Genomic DNA, 23,059 nt, shown 5'->3' with positions numbered 1-23,059 from the left:
TCTGTGCCATACATAATTTTATAAACTTCTATCGCAAAAGTCCCCAGTGCTGCAAACCTTTCTTCACAGTTGAGTTGCTCCGTCCCCTTGGATCATCCCCCTTGTGGGTGCACAAGTTGTGTGTGTGTGTGTGTGTGTGTGTGTGTGTGTGTGTGTGTGTGTGTGTATCCCTTACTATTTCTGCATTCTGGGGAGGAGAAAGGCACACTCTGCCTGTGTCCCCTCCAGCCATTGTTTGGATTCCAACTCCCATGAACCCTGATGACTGGCTGAGCTGGCTGGGGAAGAGGGGAGTTGCATGCCCCATCCCTGAAGGAGCCCAGGCACCCCACCCCTACCCGTAAGCTGCAAAGGCAGAGATGATAAGAGTCTGCTGGATCAGGCCAAAGGCTCGTCTAGTCCAGCATCCTGCTCTCAAAGGGGCCAACCAGATGCCTGTGGGAAACCCACAAGAAGGATTTAAGCAAAAGAGCCCTCCTGTTTTTCCAGCAACAGGTATTTGCAGCAACAGAAGCAGTACTGCCACAATCAGTATAGCCATCATGGCTAATAGCAGATGCAGGCAGGCCTCTGCTGTCCCACAGGTGCAGCCTCACCCTGCCGGCACAGGTTCCAAAGCTGGCTGGCATGGAAGGCTTTTTTACATTATCGGTAAAGAGTTAATTTATTTGTCGGCTTCTGCATAAACCAATGAAACAGGCAAGAATCACATTTCACACACATAGAAACATACATCCCGTGCTGGAACACCAGCCGCTGTACAGAATAGCTACTCTATGGAGACAGAGGGAGAGAGAGAGACTGTCTCCCCCCGCTGGGTAACTTCTCCCCGCCCCCAGGTGGGGGCATTTGGAATTCAAGGCGTCTCCATCACAGGAGGGGGAAGACTCAGTGAACTGGAAACGCTTCTTGGCAAGCGATGATGGAGGTAGCAAACTCCCCCCCCCAAAAAAAAAACAACAACAACCCACCAGGCTCTGCATCTTTTCCCTCTCCCCCTGCCCAGAAAAAAAACAACCTAGGGGAAGGAAGAGATTTGGAAACATGCCAGAAACAGCCCTTCTTCTGCCCTCCCCCACCGGCAGCCTGCTACCCCCCTAATAAAAAAGTAAAAGGGACGGGGTGTGTCAGTCCAGCTTCCTGGCCCCCAGCTTCATGGGTCCCTTGGCCGCCTTCCGCTCTGCTCGCCGGGCCTCCATCTCCTGCTTCCGCTCCTCTCGCTTTTTCCGTGCTAGTTCAGCCTTGCTGGGCCCTGAAAAGCACAAAGAGAGCCCCCCCTGAGTCTGGGTCAGAGGCTGGCCTCTCCATCAGCTCCAGGGAAGCTCCAAGGGAAGGGGGGCAGGAAGGGGTGACTTGCCTTGCTCTGACTCCAGCGCCTCCCAGTTGTCTTGGAGGTCCCAGTCGCCCAGCACCTCCACGTTCCTCTAGACAGAGGAGAAAAAGTCAAGGCGAATATAGAGATAAGAGACCCTGGAAGGGGCAACTCCTTCCCCACCCGTTAAGATATTTAGACAGTTACCAGCCAGACTAAGGCCCCATCTGCACAATACCTGCAGTCTCTTACCGCTCAGAATTCTAGGAGTTGCAGTTTGTTAAAGGTGATGAAGCTTGTTAGGATGCCCGCTATCCACCTCACAGAACTACAATTCCCAGAGTTCCCTGGGAAGAGGGGCTGATAACTAAACCACTCTGGGAATTGTAGCTCTTTTAAGAGGAATGGGGAGTACTGTAACAACTCAGCGTCTTTGACAATCAACAGCAGTGGCCCCCCAGGGTCTCTGGCAGGAATCTTTCCCCTAGGCCCTACCTGATGATATTGGGGACTGGGCAAGAGGTTTTCTGCGTGCTGCTGCATGTCCTCTAAGCCCTAAGCTCCAGCCCTTCCCCTAAAGAGAGGAAGATCATAGAACTGTAAACTGGAAGGGACCTCAAGGGGCCTCTAGTCCCACACCCTGCAATGTGGGAATTGCAGCTAAAGAATCCTTGACTGCTGGCTGCCCAACCTCTGCTTAAATGCCTCTGGCGTCCAGAGGTGCCTGCCACCTAGTCTGACTGTGCAGGATGCATGTTTTGAACTTTTCTAAATAGATTAAATGTTGCAACCCACTCCGGGACCTTGAGGTGATGGGCAGCTCTCTAGGGTTGGAGGCAACCCAATTTCCTTCTGCACACAAAGCACTATCCCCATGCCCGAGTGAAGTTCCTTCCCCAAAAGTTGTGACCTGGAGCCTGGCCTAGTCAAAGCAAGCTCTTGAGACAGGAGGCTGGCCGGGTCTCCTCGCACCTGCCTGTCCGCTGCTGGCTTCTCCACAAGAGAGGAAAACGGATCCGGCTTGTCTGCGCTGCCAAGGCTCTCCCAGTTGTAATCGCTGGCCAGTTTGGTCCCATCTGGCGGGGCTGTGGTAGACCTCTGGCCCAGGCTGGGGGCCAAGTCCCCCTCACAGGCGCCGCCCCAACCCCCATCTGCAGTGGGGCGCTGTGTCTTCTTTTGGCTCCAGGAAGGCTCCAGGTCCCAGGCAGAGGCACTCCAGTCAGTCTCTGCCTTCCCGGCGGTGGGGGTGGTCTGGGAATAAGGCGACAAGGACAAACCCCTGCTGTTAAAATGGAATAGGAGTTTTAATTTAAAATGGGGAGGTTTCTAGTCCACATGACTGCTGAGACAGGAATGGTGTTTCCATGGCAAGCTTAGAAGTCAGAAAGCACCCAAACCTAGAGGTTTGGGAGTGGGGTATACCACACCCCAGGGTTGTCTTATTCCCACACCAAATATCTCCTCCTATGCAATGCCCCAAAGGCCATGCCTGCTGGGCTCCAGCTTCCCCCCCCCCCACCTGTGGAAAGAAGCGGAGCCCCAGCTGGCAGAAAGGGCCCCCCTGCAGATGTACCACCCTCTCTCCAGCCTTCTTGGCTGCCCAGGTTGGTTCCCGTCATGGAATCATAGAATTGTGGAGCAGGAAGGGACCCTAAGGGCAACGCAGGAATCATGGCTGGGCTGCCTTGCCTCTTTGGAGAAGAAAATAAAAGGGAGGCTCCCTCAACTGAGCCCCGGAGCCCGTGCAAGGCTGGAGAGCCCAGCAGCGCTGTTGCCATGGCAAATAGCTCTGCAGGTAGAGACAGGTAGGAATGCCCATGCCACCACCTGACAGCCCTGTACAGGGACAGGCAAGCAAGCCCATCGCTCTGGTGTGTGTGCCCCCCCACCTGCCACCACTTTCTCTCCCTCTTACCTCCAGACTGCCCCAATCCTCATCATCCCATCGGTCTGCTGCACTCTCCTCCTCCTCCGTCACATCCTCCTCCAGGTCCCAATGACTGGATGACGCAGGGGCTGCCCCTTCTGGGGCAGAGGGTTGGCCCGCTCCTTAAAAAAAGAAGTAGCCAAGCATCTGTATCTGGCTAGCGGAAGAAGGCACTGGGCTAGCAGAATTGCTGTGGCAAATACAGACCCACAGAACGGGCCTCGTTTGCATTTCTACCCCACCTTTTTCTCCAAAGGGCTCTAGGTGGCGAACAAGGTTCTCCCCTCTTCCTCATTTAATCTCCACAACAGCTCTGTGAGGTAGGCCAACACTGACTGAGCTAAGGTCACCTAGTGAGCTTCATGATGTCTGGGTGGGGATTTGAACCCTGGTCTGTCCCAGGTCCCAGTCCTCATTTAATTCCCTCAACAACAACCCCATGAGGTAGGCTAGGCTGAGAGGCAGCGACTGGTCCGAGGCCACACCCAGTGAGTGGGGATTTGAATTCCGGTCTCTCCCAAGTCCTAGTCCAAGACTCTAACCACTACACCCCTACAGCCTCTGCTGCCCCGAGACAAGACACCTTCTGTGCCGATACCCCCATTAACTTTCCCTGCCTCCACTGACCTGATTTGGGGGGCTCTGGTGTGCGGGCAGGGGGCCCCTCAGGCGCCTGCTCAGCCACTGGCACCCCCCCGGCGTTGGTCCGGATCAGTTTCGACGTGAGAGACGAGACCCCCGTCACGGCCCAGCCAGCCCAGCTGGCAGCTGCACTCGCCCCTGGGGCAGCCGAGGCAGCCTGGACGTCCTTCTCTGCAGGGAGGGCGCAGAATGGTCAATTCAGTGCTGTCTGCTTCGAAGTGAGGGGAGGGGCAAATGCTGCTCCTCCTCCTCCCCACACACTTGTCCCCATTCCACCCACCCCGCCATCACGGAGGGCGGCTCACCAAGCTCTGAGAGCTGAGTCGGGTCTTCAGAAACGGTTTCCAGTTTGGTGATGAAGCTCCGCATCGCCTTGAAGGCCTGAGAGAGAAAGAGGGGTCGCCTGTGAACATAAGCACATTGGAGCCTGCCAGATGAGGCCAGGCTATAACATTATAAGAACGGTATTAGATAAATTGTTCTAAAACATCACAGGGCATACTGGCAAATTAAAAACATTCCTTACCTTTACAAAGCAGTTTCCCTATTGCTGGTTCCTGGTTGCTTTGCAGCGCCCTCTGGTGCCCCATTTTAATAATGTATTATTAACATTACAGTGGTACCTTGGTTCTCCAACGGCTTAGTTGATGAACAAATTGGCTCCCGAAAGCCACAAACCCGGAAGTAAGTGTTCCGGTTTGCAAACGTTTTTCAGAAGCCGAACGTCTGACGCAGCTTCCGCTTGAGTGCAGGAAGCTCCTGCAGCCAACTGGAAGCCACACCTTGGTTTTCGAACCGTTTTGGGAGTCGAACAGACTTCTGGAACGGATTAAGTTCGAGAACCAAGGTTCCACTGTACAAGAACAACAGAATGTGTCCATCACATTACAAAAATCATTCCTTCACCCTTCCTTCACGTTACGAACCATGAGTATAGATCCGCCCCTTTTCTCACAGTGGCCGACCAGGTGCCTATGGAAAACCTGCCAAGAGGACCTAAGCCCCGTAAGGAAAGCTTGCAGGATCAGGCCAATGGGCCACCTACTCCAAGCAGCCTGTTCTTGCAGTAGAGAAAAGCCTTCATAGCTGGTAGCTACTGGCAGACTTCTCCTCCATGAAGCCCATTCATAAATTCATAATATAAGCAACTGAGTAATTCTACTGTCAGATTAAAATAGCATTTTAACCATAATGCACAAAATATTATTATTAAGCACAATATAAAGTATATGCAAATCTGCTTCGCTATAAAATAAAACATATCCCTGAACTGCAGGCAGTAGTCTTGAACCAGGCAAGCAAAAATCATACAGAATTCCCATCTAGCCCAACCTCCTGCAATGCAAAGTCGCTGGTGGACAAATTCTGGAGGTGCTGGGAGGAGGGGGGAGAGTTGTGCATGGAAAGTCATAGTTTGGTGGCAAATTGTGGTGGTGGGCAGAGACATCTGGGAAAGCAAAATAAGTGGGGTGGTTTTTTAGGGCTACAGAAAAGACTGTGGACCTCAAAGGGAGGCACAAGGATACCCAGTGCCTCCCCCAAAAGGGGTTTTCACTCAGCACCCCTCCTCCCTGGTCCCACAGCTCACCTGGTCCCGGACGGTCTTCTCTGGGTCCACCGTCAGCGTACAGAGGACGGGCAAGATTTTGAAGGCACAGTCTTTCATAGAGTAGAAGTTGTGGGTGGCTGCAAAGCCCAGGACCCCAGCAGCGCGAGAGGGGGCAAAGGGGTCCTTGGTGGCCCGGCTGAAGGCTGAGATCAGGACGCTCTGCCTCGTCTGCAATTAAAAGGGTCATAGAATCACAGAACTGTAGTCGGAAGGGACCACAGGGGTCATCTAGTCCAACCCTCTGCAACGCAGGAATCACAACACAGCACAACCCGTCCATCTTCTTCCATCTCCCCTGGAAGACACCAGGGTTCAAATCCCCACTTGGCCATGAAGCTCACTGGGTGACCTTTGGGACCAGTCCCTGCCTCCCAGCCTGACCTACCTCACAGGGTGATTGTTTTGGGGGATTAAATGAGAACTGGGACCTGGGAGACCCTGGTTCAAATCCCAACTCGACCATGAGGCTTCCTGAGTGACGTTGGGCCAGTCCCTGCCTCCCAGCCTAACCTACCTTGCAGGGTTGTCGTTTGGGGGATTACCATATTTTTCACTCTATAAGACGCACCAGACCATAAGATGCACCTAGTTTTTGGAGGAGGAAAACAAGAAAAAAAGTATTCTGAATCCCAGAAGCCAGAACAGCAAGAGGGATTGTTGCTTTCGCTGCACAGCGATCCCTCTTGCTGTTCTGGCTTCTAGATTAGCCGCACAAAGCCTCTTCAGGGCAGGAGGAACATTCCTCCCGCTGCCCTGAGGAGGTTTCGTGTGGCTATCCCAGAAGCCAGAAGAGCAAGAGGGATCACTGTGCAGCGAAAGCAACAATCCCTCTTGCTCTTCTGGCTTCTGGGATAGCTGCGCAGCCAGCATTCGCTCCATAAGATGCACACAGATTTCCCCTTACTTTTTAGGAGGGAAAAAATGTGTATTATAGAGCAAAAAATACAATAAATGGTGGGGAACCAAGTGCGCCACCTTGGGAGGAAAGGTGGGCTATAAATGCAATAAACGAATACAGTGGTACCTCAGGTTACATACGCTTCAGGTTACATACACTTCAGGTTACACACTCCGCTAACCCAGAAATAGTGCTTCAGGTTACACACTCCACTAACCCAGAAATAGTGATTCAGGTTAAGAACTTTGCTTCAGGATAAGAACAGAAATCGGGCTCTGGCGGCGCAGCGGCGGCAGGAGGCCCCATTAGCTAAAGTGGTGTTTCAGGTTAAGAACAGTTTCAGGTTAAGAACAGACCTCTGGAACAAATTAAGTACTTAACCTGAGGTATCACTGTAATGAAATAGGCATCTCTCCCCACGCCTGCTGCTCCAGAAAGCCCTCCCACACCCACGAGGCATCTCCACTCACGCTTGCGCTGAGGTAGGGCCCGATCTTGCCGAGGCACACGGTGGTGTTGCAACGGATGGGGCCCTGTTCGTCCCGGGCCTGTAGGCGGGCAAAGTGCTTCATGAGCTCCACGTTGAGGTTGTTCTCGTTCAGCTTGGGAGCCAGCAGCAGCATAGACTGCCAGCGGGGAGAGAGGAAAGGGAGAGGTCAAGGGTCAGCCGTGTCCTGGCTCGTAGCCATCGATGGCCCTCTCTTCCAAGAGAGGTATGTCTGGTCCTTTTTTAAAGCCCTCTAAGTCGGGGGCCATCACTGCCTCCTGCGGAAGCGGGTTAAACTAAAGATCCTCTCGCATCCTGGCTCTCAGCATCCCACAGCCCCTCACCTTCACTGTCTGCTCACGGATGGCCGGGTTGGTGTCCAGAAAGCCGTGGACCACATGGGGGAAGATCTGGGTGTTCACCGTGGGCTCATTCAGGTACTGGATGAAGTGCTCCATCTGGCAGATTGAGGGGCACATGTGGGGGGGGGGGAAGCACAGTCAGCAAAGGACTTGCTAAGTGAGAGAGGCCTGCTTCTCAGGACCCAGACCAACACCCACAACGCCCTTCCTCACATGCTTTCAAACCAAGGTCGTCCCTGCTGAAGATTCAGATCCAGGACTCAGAACTCATAAGGAAGGGGGAAAGGGATCCTAACATGGGGCATTTTGTTTTGTTTTATTTTTTATTAAATATTTTCTTGGTTTACAAAAGTATGTGCAATGTCTCTCTCTTTTTTTATTCAAGTAACATTTTTTACAGATCAGTTTCATTTGCTTAGACATTAGGAAGAAAAGGGGGAAAGAGGTAGAGGGGGGAAGGTGAGTGGGGGTGGGGTCAGGTGGCGATGTTTCTATTTTACTTAATATATGTGGGGTTTTGTGTCAGCATCGCTTGTGTAGGGTCTCTGCGATTCACTTGTGTTCCTTTGGTGGTGAGAGAGGTTGGGGTTGCCCGAGGGTGTGGTTATTCATTTGTGGTTGGCTGTGGTGATTTTCATGTGTGACTGGGGTGGGTGAGTGTTTTGGATCAGGTTAGCCATATTGATTTGTATGTTGTTGGTGGATTTTTGTCATTGTCTTGCTGGGCTGTGTATGTGATAAAGGGGAGCCATACTGGGGTGAAGGCATCTTCTTCTATTTGTCCCTGTGGCAGTTTCAGATTATTGGTTAATTTTTCTAGTAAGGCTGTTTCCCATACTATTCGGCACCATTGGTCCATGCTTCCTCCTGACAGGTCTCTCCAGTGTCTGGTTATGATGTTTCTGGCTAACATGGGGCATTTTATCATACTGAGAGCTGGGAAGCCGAGCTCCCTCTATCTGCTCTGCTGTGATAGGCCAGCCCCATTAGGCCTCTTCTCCCCTCCCCTGCCACCAGAGGAAGCCATTCCCCCAGACAGCCTCAGTGGGAGAGGTGGGAAGAAGGCTCACTTCATCCCCACCCCACCCCCACCAACATGGCAGCCTGTTGTGCACCCCCCACTCCTTGCACCTGTTGCAACAGCCGTATCCTCATTGCCCGGTCTGGAGAGGAGAACATCTTCACAATGACGGGAATGATTTTTTGCTGGTATTCCTGGGCATTCAAGAATTTCCCCACCTGCAGTGACAAAGCAAAAAAACAAAAACCCATATCCTATTAGGTAACATGGACACCTAAAACAAACATGTATTGTTCCGTGCCTTAGTTCTAACTGGTAGATCAGTTGGGGTTGGCCTAGATGCCCTTTGGTGGCCCCTTCCAACCCCACAATTCTAGGATTCTATGATCAGTCAGCTAAGGCTGCAATTCCATACACGTTCCGGAATAAGCCCCACCAAACTCAATGGGACTTACTTGTGGGTTTGTGTTACAGCAATTAGCACCCCCGGTGCTTAAAAGGCAGACCTGATGTGGCTGTTAATTATGAAAATGCAATTTATAGCCCTGTTATTATTATGAGTGTTATAATTCATATTTGTTATAATTACCTGCTACAACATTAAACTGGGAGTGATGGGAGTTGTAGTCTGAAACTCAGGTGAGCAGAGGCCTAGCAGGTGCTCTGCTACTGAGCCACACTCCCTTCTCCCTTCCTTGCCTCCTTAGATGCTACAGCTATTCCCTGTTTCACTGAGGGAGTCTGTGTTAAGACAGAGCACCCTGGTGGGGCAAAGGGGACGCTTCCTCTGGGCTCACACAGAGTGCGCCTGTCCCCGGTCTAGGGGGCCGCTCACCTTGAAGAGTGGAATGAGGATGACAGCCCCAGCGCTGCCAAACTCAAACGCCGTCAGCAGTTGCGGGAGGACCTTGTGACGGCAGAAATCCTCAGGGAAGGAGTCCAGGTTCGCGCTGAGCTCCTGGAAGAACTTCTGCCGTTCCGCAGGCTCCTTAATCTGGGGAGAGGATAAAAGAAGTCACCGGCTCACAGCCACGACCTGGCTGAGGCCTGGGTGTCCCCCTTGAGACTAACGGGGCTGTTGCTCCCCCTCTGGAAACAGGAGGGCAGCTCAGCTCTTTTGTCAGCTCTGACTGGCAGCAGTTACCCAGGGTTTTGGGCAGGTAAAGGCTTTGCAAGCTGCTGTCCTCGGATTCCTGTTTTTAACTGTGCTCCACCACTGAGCTGTGGCTCAGTCGTCACAGAAGATCAAAGGACACCCGCACTTTGCCCCTGCAGGACAAAAAGCCAGGAATCGCCCTCCCACTCACCTGGATCTCCTCCAAGAAGAGGTTGGTCTCCACAAAGCTGTTGTCCATGAAGCCCCCCGGCCCCTGGCAGTTCTGCAGGAACTTGGCCGGGTTGGGCCGCAGCTTGGGGTTGGCACCCACCAGCTCACAATAATGGGGGACCAAAGACTTGGGGATCTGGAAGACAAGGGGGGAGAGGCAGCAAGGGAGAAGAGTCATGACGTCCATGAAAGGCAAGAGACGCAGGAGCTGGGAGAGAGGGGGGCAGTCCAGGCCTTCTGCACCCCCTTTGCAACCTTTCTACTATGGTCCTACAGCCAGTTAGGAAGCTAAAGGCCTGTCAAATGTGGCTGCTCACAGCCTTAGGAACTCCCTTGCTAGAGAAGCCAGACTGGCTCCCTAATTGTTGCCCCTCTTAGAATTCTTGTCCTAACAGGCTGGCTGATTTTAAAGGAAAGGACTGGTGTTGTGATGCTTTTATTGCAATTATCTGAGATAGATAGATAGATAGATAGATAGATAGACAGATAGATAGACAGATAGATAGATGATAGATAGATAGATAGACAGATAGATAGATGATAGATAGATGATAGATAGATAGATAGATGATAGATAGATAGATAGATAGATAGATATAGATAGATGATAGATAGATAGATAGATGATAGATGATAGATACGATAGATTAGATAGATAGATAGATGATAGATTAGATAGATAGATGATAGAGATAGATAGATGATAGAGATAGATAGATGATAGAGATAGATGATATTTAGATAGATTAGATAGATAGATAGATAGATAGATAGATAGATAGATAGAGAGAAATAGATGATAGATAGATATAATGCTTAATTGTTTTTTAATGATTGGTGTGTTTTTTCTAGCAACACCGGGAGAGCCACGGGTCCCCCATTGCTCCTCTAAAGCCTAAGGTCTTCAGGAGCCTGAGACTGTTCCACCAGCTCCAGCAGCCCTCCAGTGGCACGTGCCTCCACCTGCTAACCCACAAGGCTGCTGTTTTTTCCTGGACAGAGAGGGACACACACCTTGCCAAGAGACCGGAGGGAAGATGGCCGAGGCAGGGGGCCATTGAAGACCTCCCAGATGAGGCAGCCAAGGCGCCACATGTCGGCTGACCTGTCACGACACACAAAGGGGTGGTTAAGCGTGTATGATTAAAGCCTCCCCCCCCCCCAAAAAAAAACTGCAGCTCTGACTGACAAATAGGTACACAAGCGCCCATGCACCTCTGCCTTATTTTGGCCACTGCTAATCCCTTTCCGAGTAGCCCACCCCACTTTGCCATCTGAAAACAGAAATTCCGTATTTTTAAAAAATCTGACTGACACCCATAACTTATTGACAGTCCAAGGAGAAACAAATATTCCTAACTTGCCCTGATTCCAGTGAGGCAGCTGCTTTGGTATGCTACAGCAAGCTCAGGAGAGTCCTGAGGCACCTGAGAGCCAGGATGGTGTAGTGGTTAGAGTATCTGGCTAGGACCTGGAAGAGACCTGGGTTCAAATCACCCCACTTTGTCCTGAAAGCTCACTGGGTGTGACTTTGGGCCAGTCACAATCTCACAGGGTTGTCGTGGTGATTAAAGGAAGAGCAGGAGAACCACATACGCCACCCAGAGCTCCTTGGAGAAAAATTTGGAATAGAAATCCAATAAAATAATCAAAGACCAAGGGCTCCTCCAGTTGACCCCTTTATTCAGCTTCCATCTTGATTTGCTTGCTCAAAACTTGCAGGGTGTTTTGGCTCCAGGGGCTTACAGGCAGTCCATATTTTGTGGGAGGGAATTTAAGCACATACCAAAACTTTAGGTTTGCACAGCTAAGGTTTTGACTGAGCCACAACCCTGACTGAAAGCTGTCTTCTTAAGAGACAGGGATCCCTTGTTTTCATTTTTTTATTTCATTCATATCCCGCTCAAGCTTCTCGGGGTCACCCACAGGCTCATGGCATGAGGGGACTGATAAATTTAACAAGTAAATTTAACAAGGCACTTCTTTTCTTCCCTCATTTTCTTCTCACAACAAGCCTACCAGGGAGATCAGGCCAAGAGACAGCGAGTGCTACAAGGTCACCTGGCAAGATTCAGGGCTGAGCAGTGGGATCCGAACCTGGATCTCCCCAGTCCAACATTCTAACCACCACACCTTACCGGCAGAGGTGAACAGAAACCCCACTGCTTGCATTTTAGAGGCTGGACCAAACTAGAAGGGGGTTGGCTGCTTTTTAAAAGAAAGGGTGCGGAGGGAAGCCAAGCAAGCTCACCATTTTTCTCCAACGCTCTTGCTGCTGTCTGCTAACTCAGGAGGGTCATACTTCTCCAGCTCGGGTACCCCTTTCCTCGGCACGGCAGCATCCCCCTGAGCTGAGCACATGTAGTCCAAACCGCCCAGCTTCCACTCGCCAGCACGGTCCACAAAGATGGCCGCCGGGCAGATGTGGTTGTGGATGAGGTGGCAGTCGTTGACCAAGAAGCTGAGGGCTTTCTAAGAAGGCCGTCGGCCCCAGGAAGGAAGCAGGTGGTTAGCAGGACAGAGCTCTCCACCCTGCTCCCCATCAACTCCCCCACAAAGCCTCGTTTGTTTTATTATACTTTTCAAAAGCATCAGCATTCACCAATCCGGTGGCCTCCATGAGAACATAAGGAGCGCCTGAGGGATCAGGCCAAGAGGCCAGCATCCTGTTCTCAGAGTGCTTGTGGAAAACCTGCAAGCAGAATTCAACCACAAGAGCGCTCTCCCCTTCTGCCATTTCCCGCAATTAGTATTTAGAAGCATTGCTGCCTCTGATCGTGGAGGACACAGCCATCATGGCTCACAGCCATTGATATTCATCCCCTCCATGATTTTGTCCAATCTTCCTTTTCAAGCCACTCAAGCCGGTGGCCATCCCTGCCTCCTGCAGAAGTGAGTTCCATGGTGCTGTGGGAAGAAGGTCTTTCTCTTATCCATCCCAAATCCTCCAACATCCAGTTTCATGGGATGCCCACATGGCCTAGAGTAGCCATCACGGCTTCTGGAGGAAGTGAATTCCAGATGTTTTGGGACTACCTCTCCCATCAACCCCAGTCTGCATGGGTGATGGTAAGGGGCATGGGAGTTGTAGTCCAGCAACATGGGAAGGGCCACAGCCCCGCCCCAAGCAGCAGGTGTTTTCCCCGTATGCAGGGTCCTGGGCCCAGGGGCAGCAAGCAGTCCTCTCCCAAGACACCCCACACATCTCACCACAATCTGATGGAGGCCCCACGAGATCTCCAGCTCACTCAGCTCTCTCCCTTCGCCTCTGGACTCCAGGTAGGCCGGAAGTGGCATCACTGGCTCCGTCACCACGTGCAAGCATTTCTCCGTCTGCCAAAGCCAAGGACACGTCACCATGTTAGGAGTCACGTCCCCTTAAGAACCCAGGAAGCTGCCTCATTACACATCCGACTCTGGTTGCTCCAGCTCGATACAATCCACAAGCAGCAGCTTCTCAGACGGGACCACTGAGCCACAGCCCCCTCCCTTTCACGCTCCTCACTAGGACCCTCACTTTTTTTTGCCGGAACTGAGTCACAGAATCACAGCACTGTAGAGTTGGAAGGGAACCCCCAAGGTTCATCTAGTCCAACCCCCTGAAATGCAGGAATCCCAGCTAAAGAATCCCAGTCAAGGTGGCCACCCAACCTCCAATGAAGGCGAGTCCGCCACCTTCTGAGGTTCCACCATCTAAGGGGGAAAGAAAACCAGTGGCTGGAGCCAATATGTGTTTTCCCCCCATAGGGCATCACCTAATTGTTTCTCCAGCTTTTAACAGAAATATACAAACAGCCTGGCCTTCCTTTATTCCTGCTTTTTATACCTACAAAGGAGCCTCTGTGTGTTTTGCAAAAGATGCAGACAGATCTGTGTAAGATGAGCAGGCTATAAATAATAAAATTATTGTTGTTGCTGTTATTGTTATAGTACAATTTTTATTTTATTTGTGATTTTCAGTTAAAAACATTTCCATAGTTTTACAGTCATTTTAACATTTCAAAACTTACTTACTTCTCTTTCTGTGGTTCCTTACATTTCTATTTATCATTTCCTGCCTATTCTAAATTAACTTAACTTATTCTTTTATCCATCTATTTTATTTACTCTTAGGAAACTGCAGGCTGTTACAATAATCCTGCCAACGTCCTTATCTGTTTACAATGTATTTGTACGTTTTCCATAAATCATTTCCATTCTTTTACAAATAAATAAAAAGTTTGTTGTCTTGATTTCTTATTTTTCCTGGTAAGTTTTGCCATTTCTGCATAGCCCATGAGTTTTTGTATCCAATCTTCTTTGATTCTATTCTATTCTATTCTATTGCTTGAAACTGTGACGATCTGTGATAAGATCTTTATTGGCTAATTACTTTATGGCCCCAATTAGCCCCAGTGGTCTGGCACGCTTCTTAGCCAAGCTGCGCAGACCTTCTTCTCTCCGGTTTCGCCTTGCAGAGTAAAAACACAGCGGAACAACTGTTGCAGCCTGCCTCAGATCCAGACAAACACACCAAGCACTGTGTGTCCAAATTCATCAGTTCTTTATTGCAGCAAATATTTACAGCTCAGCATTTCTCAGATTCTCCTGGACTGCTAGCATTCATGGCGTCCGTCTCTCTCAGAGACCAAGAGAGAACAACAAGTAGAGCTCCTCCCTCCTTCCACACGTCAGAATGGGAGGCACAACTCAGAACAAAATTAACCCAGTAAGTTCTGAATCCCAACACCCCCTCTTGCCTCCATTCCTGAGGTGATTTGTGGATGTACCTTTGCAGACCTCTGTGAGATCAATCCCTTCCCCAATGCCTTGCGCCCTCTCCTGGCGTTCCTGTCAGGCATTTGTGGAACATCCTCACAACTCTCAGATTCGCACTGTGCGAAACTTACCCACGCACCTGTGGCCTGATACCTCTCAGGTGGAATTCCCTTCGTTGTGCGACTGGACCTCCTGGGCACAAACTCAGGCACTGCCTCTGACTCACTGTGGTCAGCAGGTGTGTCCTCTGCATCCTGGGATTCCCCCTCTGACTTAACACGTCTTCGAACCCTTGGCATTACCCTCACAGGAGAACTAGGCTCACTCTTGGGCTCTCTTTTTACAACTTGCGGAGATGCCCCATCCTGCTCCTGACTTTGGTCAGTGAGCTGATCGTCATCAGCAGACTCAGCCCCTGGCTCTCCTTCCTCCTCATCAGAACCTTCCTGCTCTGAATCGGAAAGACATTCTGAAAGAATATCGCGTCTGGCAGGAGTCTTTGACTTTTCCTCCTGCTTACAGAACTCAGCGTGTTTACTGATCAGCAGCTTACTCTGATCACCTGACGGATATGCAAACCTCCATGCACGAGCCGCTGGCTCATACCCACAGAAGATCATTTTCTGGAACTTGGGTTCACCTGGCCCTCGCAAAGCTTCAGGCACTGGCACCGAGGCCGTTAATCCGAACGCACGGAGGAAGTGAACCTGAGGCTTCCTCCCGTGAAGTATGAAAAACGGTGTGTCTCCTACCACTGAATTGTAGGACCGATTCCAGGTGAAGCTCACATATTTAACTGCCTCCATCCAAAACTTTGGAGGTAACCCAGAATCTGACAGCATCACCTGTGCAGCCTTAACCAGAGCCTCACTTCTTAGCTCTGCCACCCCCCTCTGTTGAGGAGAAGTCGCTGTGTGACTTATCCCTTTCTTGTGAAAAAACTTCTGCAAAGCAGACCCAGTAAACTGTGAACCTCTGTCACTAGCAATTTCCTGCACCTTCGTGGAGAACCTTAGTTCCACCTCCTCAATCCAACTTCTAATCAGCTGTGCTGCATCTTCCTTGGATTTGAGACCATGTGTCCAGGTGTTCTGCGAAAAATCATCCTGCAGCGTCAGCAGAAACCTGGCCCCTCCCAAACTTGGTTCCTTCATGGGACCCAACAGATCTATGTGCACAAGATCAAAAGGTTTTGTGGTTACCCTCTCCACCCTGGGGTAACTGCACCCTCTTACCTTTGCCTGTCTGCAAGCCTGACAATCTAGGACTCTTGCACATTCTTCAATTCTACAGCCTTTGCAAACCTCAGGTAGCACCTGTAGTTCTTCAAGACAAGCATGTGCTGTCTTCTTATGCCACGCACAAGAACATGAAACATGAGTGGGAACTGTAGCACGCAGGGCTTGTGCTTTCTCAACCTTCCCCTCACCCTCCAGAGACGTTTTAAGAATGAAGAGATCATTCTGCCCCTTTGCAACTCTGACCAGTTGCTTCCCTCCTTTGGAGATTGTACAAACATCGTGTTCAAAGCAAACCTTAAACCCCTTCTTCAACAAATAAGGCACAGATAAAATACAGTGTTGCACTCCCGGCACAATGCAAACTTCCATCTGCTCCTGCAAAACAGAAAACAATACATTTGCAATGTTAGTCACATTTTTCTTTTCCCCATTTGCAAACTGAACAGTTTTCCCAGCCGGAATTGCCTTGCAATTCCACATCTCGACTGCAGGGGTCTCTGGAATCAGGTTGCAGTTAGCTGCTGAGTCGATTAGAAAGCGAAAAACAGTGCCTCTCTCAGAGCTGTCCTCAAACAAAGCCATACTGGCAACAAACGTCTCGCTGCCCCCTCTCTTTGGGCTTCTGCAGCAGTTCTCTCTGGTTGTCTTGGCAACCAACTCCCCCTTGCTCAGGACCTTGGCAGCTTCCGTAGAAGTAGCCTCCTCCGTTGCCTTGGAGACCGGACTGGTCTCTGCGTTCCCACGCGACTCTTTAGGCCTTATCTTCACTTTGTCCAGGTGGCCGACCTTGCAGCGTCTAGCTCTCCGGAGCTTTCCAGACTTTGGCTGACGACGACGATCCCCAGTGGAAAAATACTGCTCAGGGCTCCTTTCAGCTGGCCTGGCCCCCCTTCTTCCGGAAGAGCACTCTGTGCCAGCCCTGCCCTCGCTGAAACTGCGTTTCACTTCAGCACTCACAGTGGAAAACTTTTGAAACTTGCCTTTGGAATTCTCAGCCCCCCCGACTTGCACCTCAGGGACTGGGGCTGCAGCCATTTCCAGGCTCTTCATGACTTCTCCAGGGCCCTGGCCTCCTGCTGAAGTTTCACACAAACTTCTCAGCACCTCCCAGGCAGCCCTTGCTGACTTTACGCCCTCCAAACTGGGCAAAAATGATGCATGTACGCATGCTTTTAGCATAGCAAGCTCTCTTTGCATTCTCTGCTGGCTATCTTCAGGCAACGCAGCCTCAAAGCCTGTAATGTCTGTCCCTTCAAGACCTGGATTCAGGGGACGTGGCTCTTTCTGGCTTACATCCCAAAGCCCAGTAACCAGAAACCAACCCCTTACTCTTCTGGACCAGGTTGCCCAACTTCTTAAAGTGAGCTTTTCAAGCGGAACGTCCTCAAGGACCTGGCTGTCTGCCATTCTCTCCTCTTTCCCGGGGCCCCAGCTGTACTCACGTATCACCAGTCAGCCCTCCGGCACCCGATTCTTCAGCTGCTTTCCCAGCTCTCTGCCTCTCAGCAACTCTTGCCTCTCAGCAGCAGGCAAAACACAGAACGCAGACCTCCGCTTCGGTAGCGGCTTTCCAGCTGTTCAAGCTGACTTCAAAGCACCGGCAGACGTTCAGCAACAGTTTTATTAGCGGTAATTAGGTCCCCCATAACCTGTGACGATCTGTGATAAGATCTTTATTGGCTAATTACTTTATGGCCCCAATTAGCCCCAGTGGTCCGGCACGCTTCTTAGCCAAGCTGCGCAGACCTTCTTCTCTCCGGTTTCGCCTTGCAGAGTAAAAACACAGCGGAACAACTGTTGCAGCCTGCCTCAGATCCAGACAAACACACCAAGCACTGTGTGTCCAAATTCATCAGTTCTTTATTGCAGCAAATATTTACAGCTCAGCATTTCTCAGATTCTCCTGGACTGCTAGCATTCATGGCGTCCGTCTCTCTCAGAGACCAAGAGAGAACAACAAGTAGAGCTCCTCCCTCCTTCCACACGTCAGAATGGGAGGCACAACTCAGAACAAAATTAACCCAGTAAGTTCTGAATCCCAACAGAAACCTCCACAGCACATTCCTTCCTCCACGGCCACATTCCATCTTAACCAGGGCAGCTAAATGCAAACTCTGTGGCTCCAACCTCAGTTTCCAACCTCCTCCACAAACTGATGGACTACAACTCCCATCAGCCCCGGCAAGAAAGCTGGGAAGGTTTGAATTGAGGGCCCAGTGTCATCTGCAGGGCTCTCACAGGCTCCCAAACCCCGATCCAGCCTGATGAAGAGTTCTGGAGGACCTGAAACCTTGGAGGTCAGGTCTGCCGCCTCCTCAGCAGGCCTACCCCATGCCACCTTGACAACAGCCTCTTGGAGAATAGGAGGTGCTGCTGGTCTGCTCCCAGCCTTGTTCCCCAGATGTTCGTTCCCCCCTTGTTCCTGATGGAGACCTTCCCTGATCAGTCACTCCTTCCCTGGCTGATGCGACGCCGTTTTGGGCCTCACCTCAGGTGCCAAAATGTCTTAGGCCTGCCTTGCACTCCACAAACAAACAAAAAACCCTTAAGCAACTCCCCTCAATATACTACCTCTAGCCCATCAATGTAGGACAGGATATTGGGGTGCCGTAGGGTTTTGAGGTGTTTGAAGGCCGCCTTGGCGATCTGAGTCTGTTCTTCGTTGCCGGGTTTCACATCGTACACAAACAGAGACACTGGTTCCCCCGTGGCCTGTCGGAAAGAAAGAAAGAAAGAAAAGGACAATGAGCTCTCTTTGCAGCTGCTGAGGAGCAAGGAGACCTTTTGCGTTTTGAAGTGGAACAGGGGTTCCCACCACCTAGAATCATAGAATCATAGAGTTGGAAGAGACCACAAGGGCCATCGAGTCCAACCCCCTGCCAAGCAGGAAACACCATCAGAGCACTCCTGACATATGGTTGTCAAGCCTCTGCTTAAAGACCTCCAAAGAAGGAGACTCCACCACACTACCACACTCCTTGGCAGAGAAGGAGACTCCACCACACTCCCAGGCTTCAAAGCCAGGGTGCAAAGTACCAAAGCTTGACCCTATGATTTTAAGTACCTGAGGAACCGAGTCCTCACAGTGGCCTCCTGAGAGCAGAACCATAGAATTTCAGAGTTGGAAGAGACCCAAACGGTCATCGGGTTCAACCCCCTGCCATAGCTAAATATAGTAAATATTGTGATACAGGAACTTGCCCCACGTTCTTCAATAGAATAAACACAAATAAAATAGCCATTTCACAACACCCAAAGTCACTTGCCTGAGGCAGACACCTCACACTCTAGGACTGGGGTGTCAGGAGCAGACCAGCAATGGTGACGGCAGCTCCCTCTGGGGTGGAGCAGCTCCCAAGTTGGCGGCGGAGGAGAACAATTCCCTGAATGCAGGGATGCCGCAGACTGCCTTGGACTGGGTCAAAACATCAAGCCCAGTCTTCGCCATCAGCAGCTCCCTGACATTCCTAACTGGAGTCTGAACCTATGATCCTTCTGCGTGCCATAGCACCTTAAAGGTAAAGGTAAAGGGACCCCTAATCATTAGGTCCAGTCATGGCCGACTCTGGGGTTGTGGCGCTCATCTCGCTTTACTGGCCAAGGGAGCTGGTGTACAGCTTCTGGGTCATGTGGCCAGCATGACTAAGCCGCTTCTGGTGAACCAGAGCAGCACATGGAAACGCCATTTACCTTCCCGCCAGAGTGGTACCTATTTATCTACTTGCACTTTGACGTGCTTTCAAACTGCTAGGTGGGCAGGAGCAGGGCTGAACTTCTGATCAGCAAGTCCTAGGCTCTGTGGTTTAACCCACAGCGCCACCCGCTTCCCTCATAGCACCTTAGGGTGCTGCTATATCTTAGCTTGACAACAACCCTGTGAGGTAGCTTGAGCTGAGGGAAAGAGACAGAGACTGACTTGGGGTTACTCAGTGAGATTCTTGACCTCCCATACACTGTGGCCCTCCCCACAGAAGACCTCCGCCTGGGGCTGAAGAGATCACTTTTCCCGCTCACAAAAAGGGGGAGAAGGCTGCTTCTCCCAGCTCCCTCCTCCATTTCAGCAGCACAGATGCAGCCTCCCGTCTTTTTAAGGGCACCCCAACATCGCATCTCCCACCCTGCATGCACTGGAGAACTGGGAAAGACTTGCTACCCCCACCCTCAACCCAGATGAGGCTCTGCCCGGGGCAATGGGTTCGGCAACTCCAAGGAAGTGGGGAGGGGAGAAAGCCCTTTCCCATCTCTCTCTCTCTCTCCCGGTTGGACTTCAGCCTGCGCCCCTCCTCCCCGCGCGTGCGCACAGAGAAAGGCGAGCGGACAGACCTTCCTCCTGCCGCGGTGCAGCAGCCAGGATCCCCCCGGCAAGGGCAGCGGCGGCGCCTCCGGAGGCGAGACGACCTCGAAGGGGAAGTCCCGGATCGGGTCCCGGGAGAAGAACCACATGGCGGCTCCCCGGCTGGAGGTCGGGGACGGGGACCCCGGTGGGCAGCGGCGGCAGCAGCAGCGGAGGCGGCTCCGCGGACGTCACCAGCCCCGCCAGCTAGGCAGGCGCTGTTTTCCTCGGCCGGCCGGGAGGCTGGCTTAGCCCCGGATCCTCTTCGCAGCCCCGGAAGTGCTTGGAGAGAGGGCGCGCCTGAGCATGCACAGAGCGCCGGCGGCGGAGGAGAGGGGCTCCGAGACGCTGCACTCACATGTACAAGGATGGGGAGAGGGAGGCGCACCCCTGGCCAAAAAGCGGCGGGAAAGGGGAACGCGCTGCATTCATACGAGACGCACCAACACCGAGATCTTTGACGCGTTTACCCGAGGGCCCTGGAAGCATGGAATTTTAGAGTCGGAAGGGACTCCAAGAGTCATCTAGTCCACCCACTGCAACATCCCATTGAATTCATTGGGAATTACCACCCATATACAGTACCCCATTCGTTGGGGTATAATTTTTTTTGTGGGGGAGAGAATCCGCTCGATTGGGGAGGGGGGGTCATTTCCTATCAACCCCAAATCCCTGTTTCAAATACTGATTGCTGACCGTCCACCCACTCCAACCTTGGAAGAGCGCTCCACACATGCTCAGAAGCAGCATACTCAGAATGATGGCTTCATGTATCCAACACGTTGCGCTTCTTATGACTCTCCGCTCAGATGTTTCCCCTGCAGGTGGAGAAAGAAAGAGAAAGGGCTCCCAGACCCCTGACATCTCCCCTCCCAACCCCTCGGATGCAGGAAGGAGCCTCCAGCTTTAGGGGCAACAAACCCCAAAATACAGACATTTTGCTGCCCGGGGTGGACAAGATGCCCTCCAGTTTTCCATATCCACAAAACAACTGGGTTGGTAGTTGAAACTGACTTCAGTGTTGCCCAAGGGGGAGTGTCCTCTACGCACCTCAGGGCCACAGGTTAGTTATGGGGTGCAGGACAGGTCACGGGGCACCCACAACTCTGCCCTTCCAACAGCAGCAGATAGCTAAAGAAGTGGAGGAGGTCAGGATAAATGGGGTGTAGGAGCTGCTGCTGCTACCTGAGGCAGCCCTCTCACTTTGTCTAAGGATATGGGTGGGGTATAAATAATAAATTATTATTATTATTAGCCAGAATATCAGCTGCTGGAGGAGGAAGAAAGCAAGAAGTTCAAGACCTCCCAAGTCTCTGCAAAGGGTAGAACATAGGAAGAGCCCCATCTAGTCCAGCATCTGGTTCTTATTATTCAGCTATTTTGTTATTAATGGTTTCTATTTTCCTTATTACAGGAATCAGACAGTGATGGGATGGGTGAAAAAAATAAAATAAAATGATAATACAAATTTATAAACAAGCCAGACCATACTTTAAGCTGAAGGCAATTTCCATGGGCTTCGTTATTCTTATAAACAATAAAACCATGCCAAATACTGTAGAATGAAACATTTCCACTAAAGCAGTTTGTGACACTATATAGTACCAACAAAATGCATTGGTGCTTGGGCTGAATCTACTGCTCATCAGTTTTATCAGGTGACCCCTCAATTTATAAGGAATTCTTTATCCATGCCTTTCCCCCCAATCATGTTATAAACATTACTGTTTGGTTATGTTTTAAACTGGAAAGTTATATATGTTTGCATTTATTGTATTTGAATTACTATAATATTCTGTGACAGTGAAGCTGTGACATCATGATAGGTCAGCAGGTCATTAAGGCTGCATACATCTGGCCGGCTTAAAATACATAGAATCCCAGAATTGCAGCGATGGAAGGACACCAAGAGTTATCTAGCTCAACCCCCCCCCCCCCCGCCATCCTGGAATGGCAGGTAAACCACAGCTAGGTCCTTTTTCAATTTGGATTGAATCTAGTTTGTGGGGGAACACATCAAAATGCAATATTTAATTTAAAACTACATGATAAATACAGGATAGATGTGGATTGTGGCTAAGGTCGGGCATATACACCACTTCTCAAACCAGCGGTGGGAATTGTGCTTGGTGCAGACAGTGTAAACAGAAATTGCATAAAGGTAAAGGGACCCCTGACCATTAGGTCCAGTCATGGCCGACTCTGGGGTTGCAGCGCTCATCTCGCTTTATTGGCAGAGAACCGCTGACCTTCTGATCGGCAAGCCCTAGGCTCTGTGGTTTAACCCACAGCGCCACCCGCGTCCCTCATATGTCCCTTATATGTGTCGGGCATATACACCACTTCTCAAACCAGCAGTGGGAATTGTGCTTGGTGCAGTCAGTGTAAGCAGAAATGTGCGTATCAGGCTTAATTCTGGAGCGGAGCCTTTTCTGCAATTCTCTCACTGGCCACCAGGAGGCCCTAAAGACACAACAGAACTTCTGCCTCTGCCTTCTGGGATGTTTTTACCTTTCCCCAAATAGATCAAATGCAGCAAAACAGGATGTGACTGGAAGGTGTGACTTGGAAGAGGGTTGGCCTTAGGCAGGAAGAAAAGGCAATTGCCCTTACCGGAGCCTGTAAGGTTCCTGGCCAGCTGCTGCCACGTCATTTCAGCCCTGGAGGCCGGTGGCCAAATCCAGCAGGATCCCCCAGCTCCACATCACCACCCAACATCCTGCTGCTGCTGAACTTGAGCCGCCTCCTTTTTGGAATGCTTTAAGCTCCACCCGGCTGCCTACAAAGCGCCAGGACAAATAAAAGAAAGTCCTTGTGCTTGCAGTGCATGGTTAAGCTATGGAACTCGCTGCCACAGGAAGCAGTGATGGTCAGGAACTTGGGACATCTTTAAAAGACTGGACAAATTAATGGAGGAGAAAGTTGTTGTTCATGTAAATATACAGTGGTACCTCGGGTTAAGTACTTAATTCTTTCCGGAGGTCCGTTCTTAACCTGAAGCACCACTTTAGCTAATGGGGCCTCCTGCTGTCGCCGCACCGCTGGATCACGATTTCTGTTCTCATCCTGAAGCAAAGTTCTTAACCTGAGGTACTATTTCTGGGTTAGTGGAGTCTGTAACCTGAAGCGTATGTAACCTGAA

The 23,059-nt window shown here is 51.0% G+C and overlaps 1 protein-coding gene across 1 annotated transcript; it reads right to left on the bottom strand.

The window, feature by feature from the left end:
- Positions 1-636: 636 nt before the first annotated feature.
- On the bottom strand, positions 637-20,238 carry SCYL1 (SCY1 like pseudokinase 1). Its single transcript, XM_079956590.1, has 17 exons — positions 19,908-20,238; positions 18,156-18,296; positions 12,796-12,918; positions 11,837-12,057; positions 10,600-10,690; positions 9,566-9,721; positions 9,094-9,252; positions 8,369-8,476; positions 7,220-7,333; positions 6,859-7,014; positions 5,470-5,658; positions 4,187-4,262; positions 3,867-4,052; positions 3,228-3,361; positions 2,285-2,563; positions 1,358-1,424; positions 637-1,252 (listed from the first exon to the last, which is right to left on the bottom strand). Exons 1-17 carry the CDS (start codon positions 20,025-20,027, stop codon positions 1,128-1,130), a joined length of 2,445 nt encoding a protein of 814 aa, XP_079812716.1. The 5' UTR covers positions 20,028-20,238; the 3' UTR covers positions 637-1,127.
- Positions 20,239-23,059: the final 2,821 nt, after the last annotated feature.

The sequence above is a fragment of the Podarcis cretensis genome, assembly GCF_951804945.1.
Source record: "Podarcis cretensis genome assembly, chromosome: 16".
NCBI classification, from domain to species: domain Eukaryota; kingdom Metazoa; phylum Chordata; class Lepidosauria; order Squamata; family Lacertidae; genus Podarcis; species Podarcis cretensis.
Note: the sequence above shows the minus strand (reverse complement) of the source record. Positions and strands in the feature narration are given on the sequence as shown.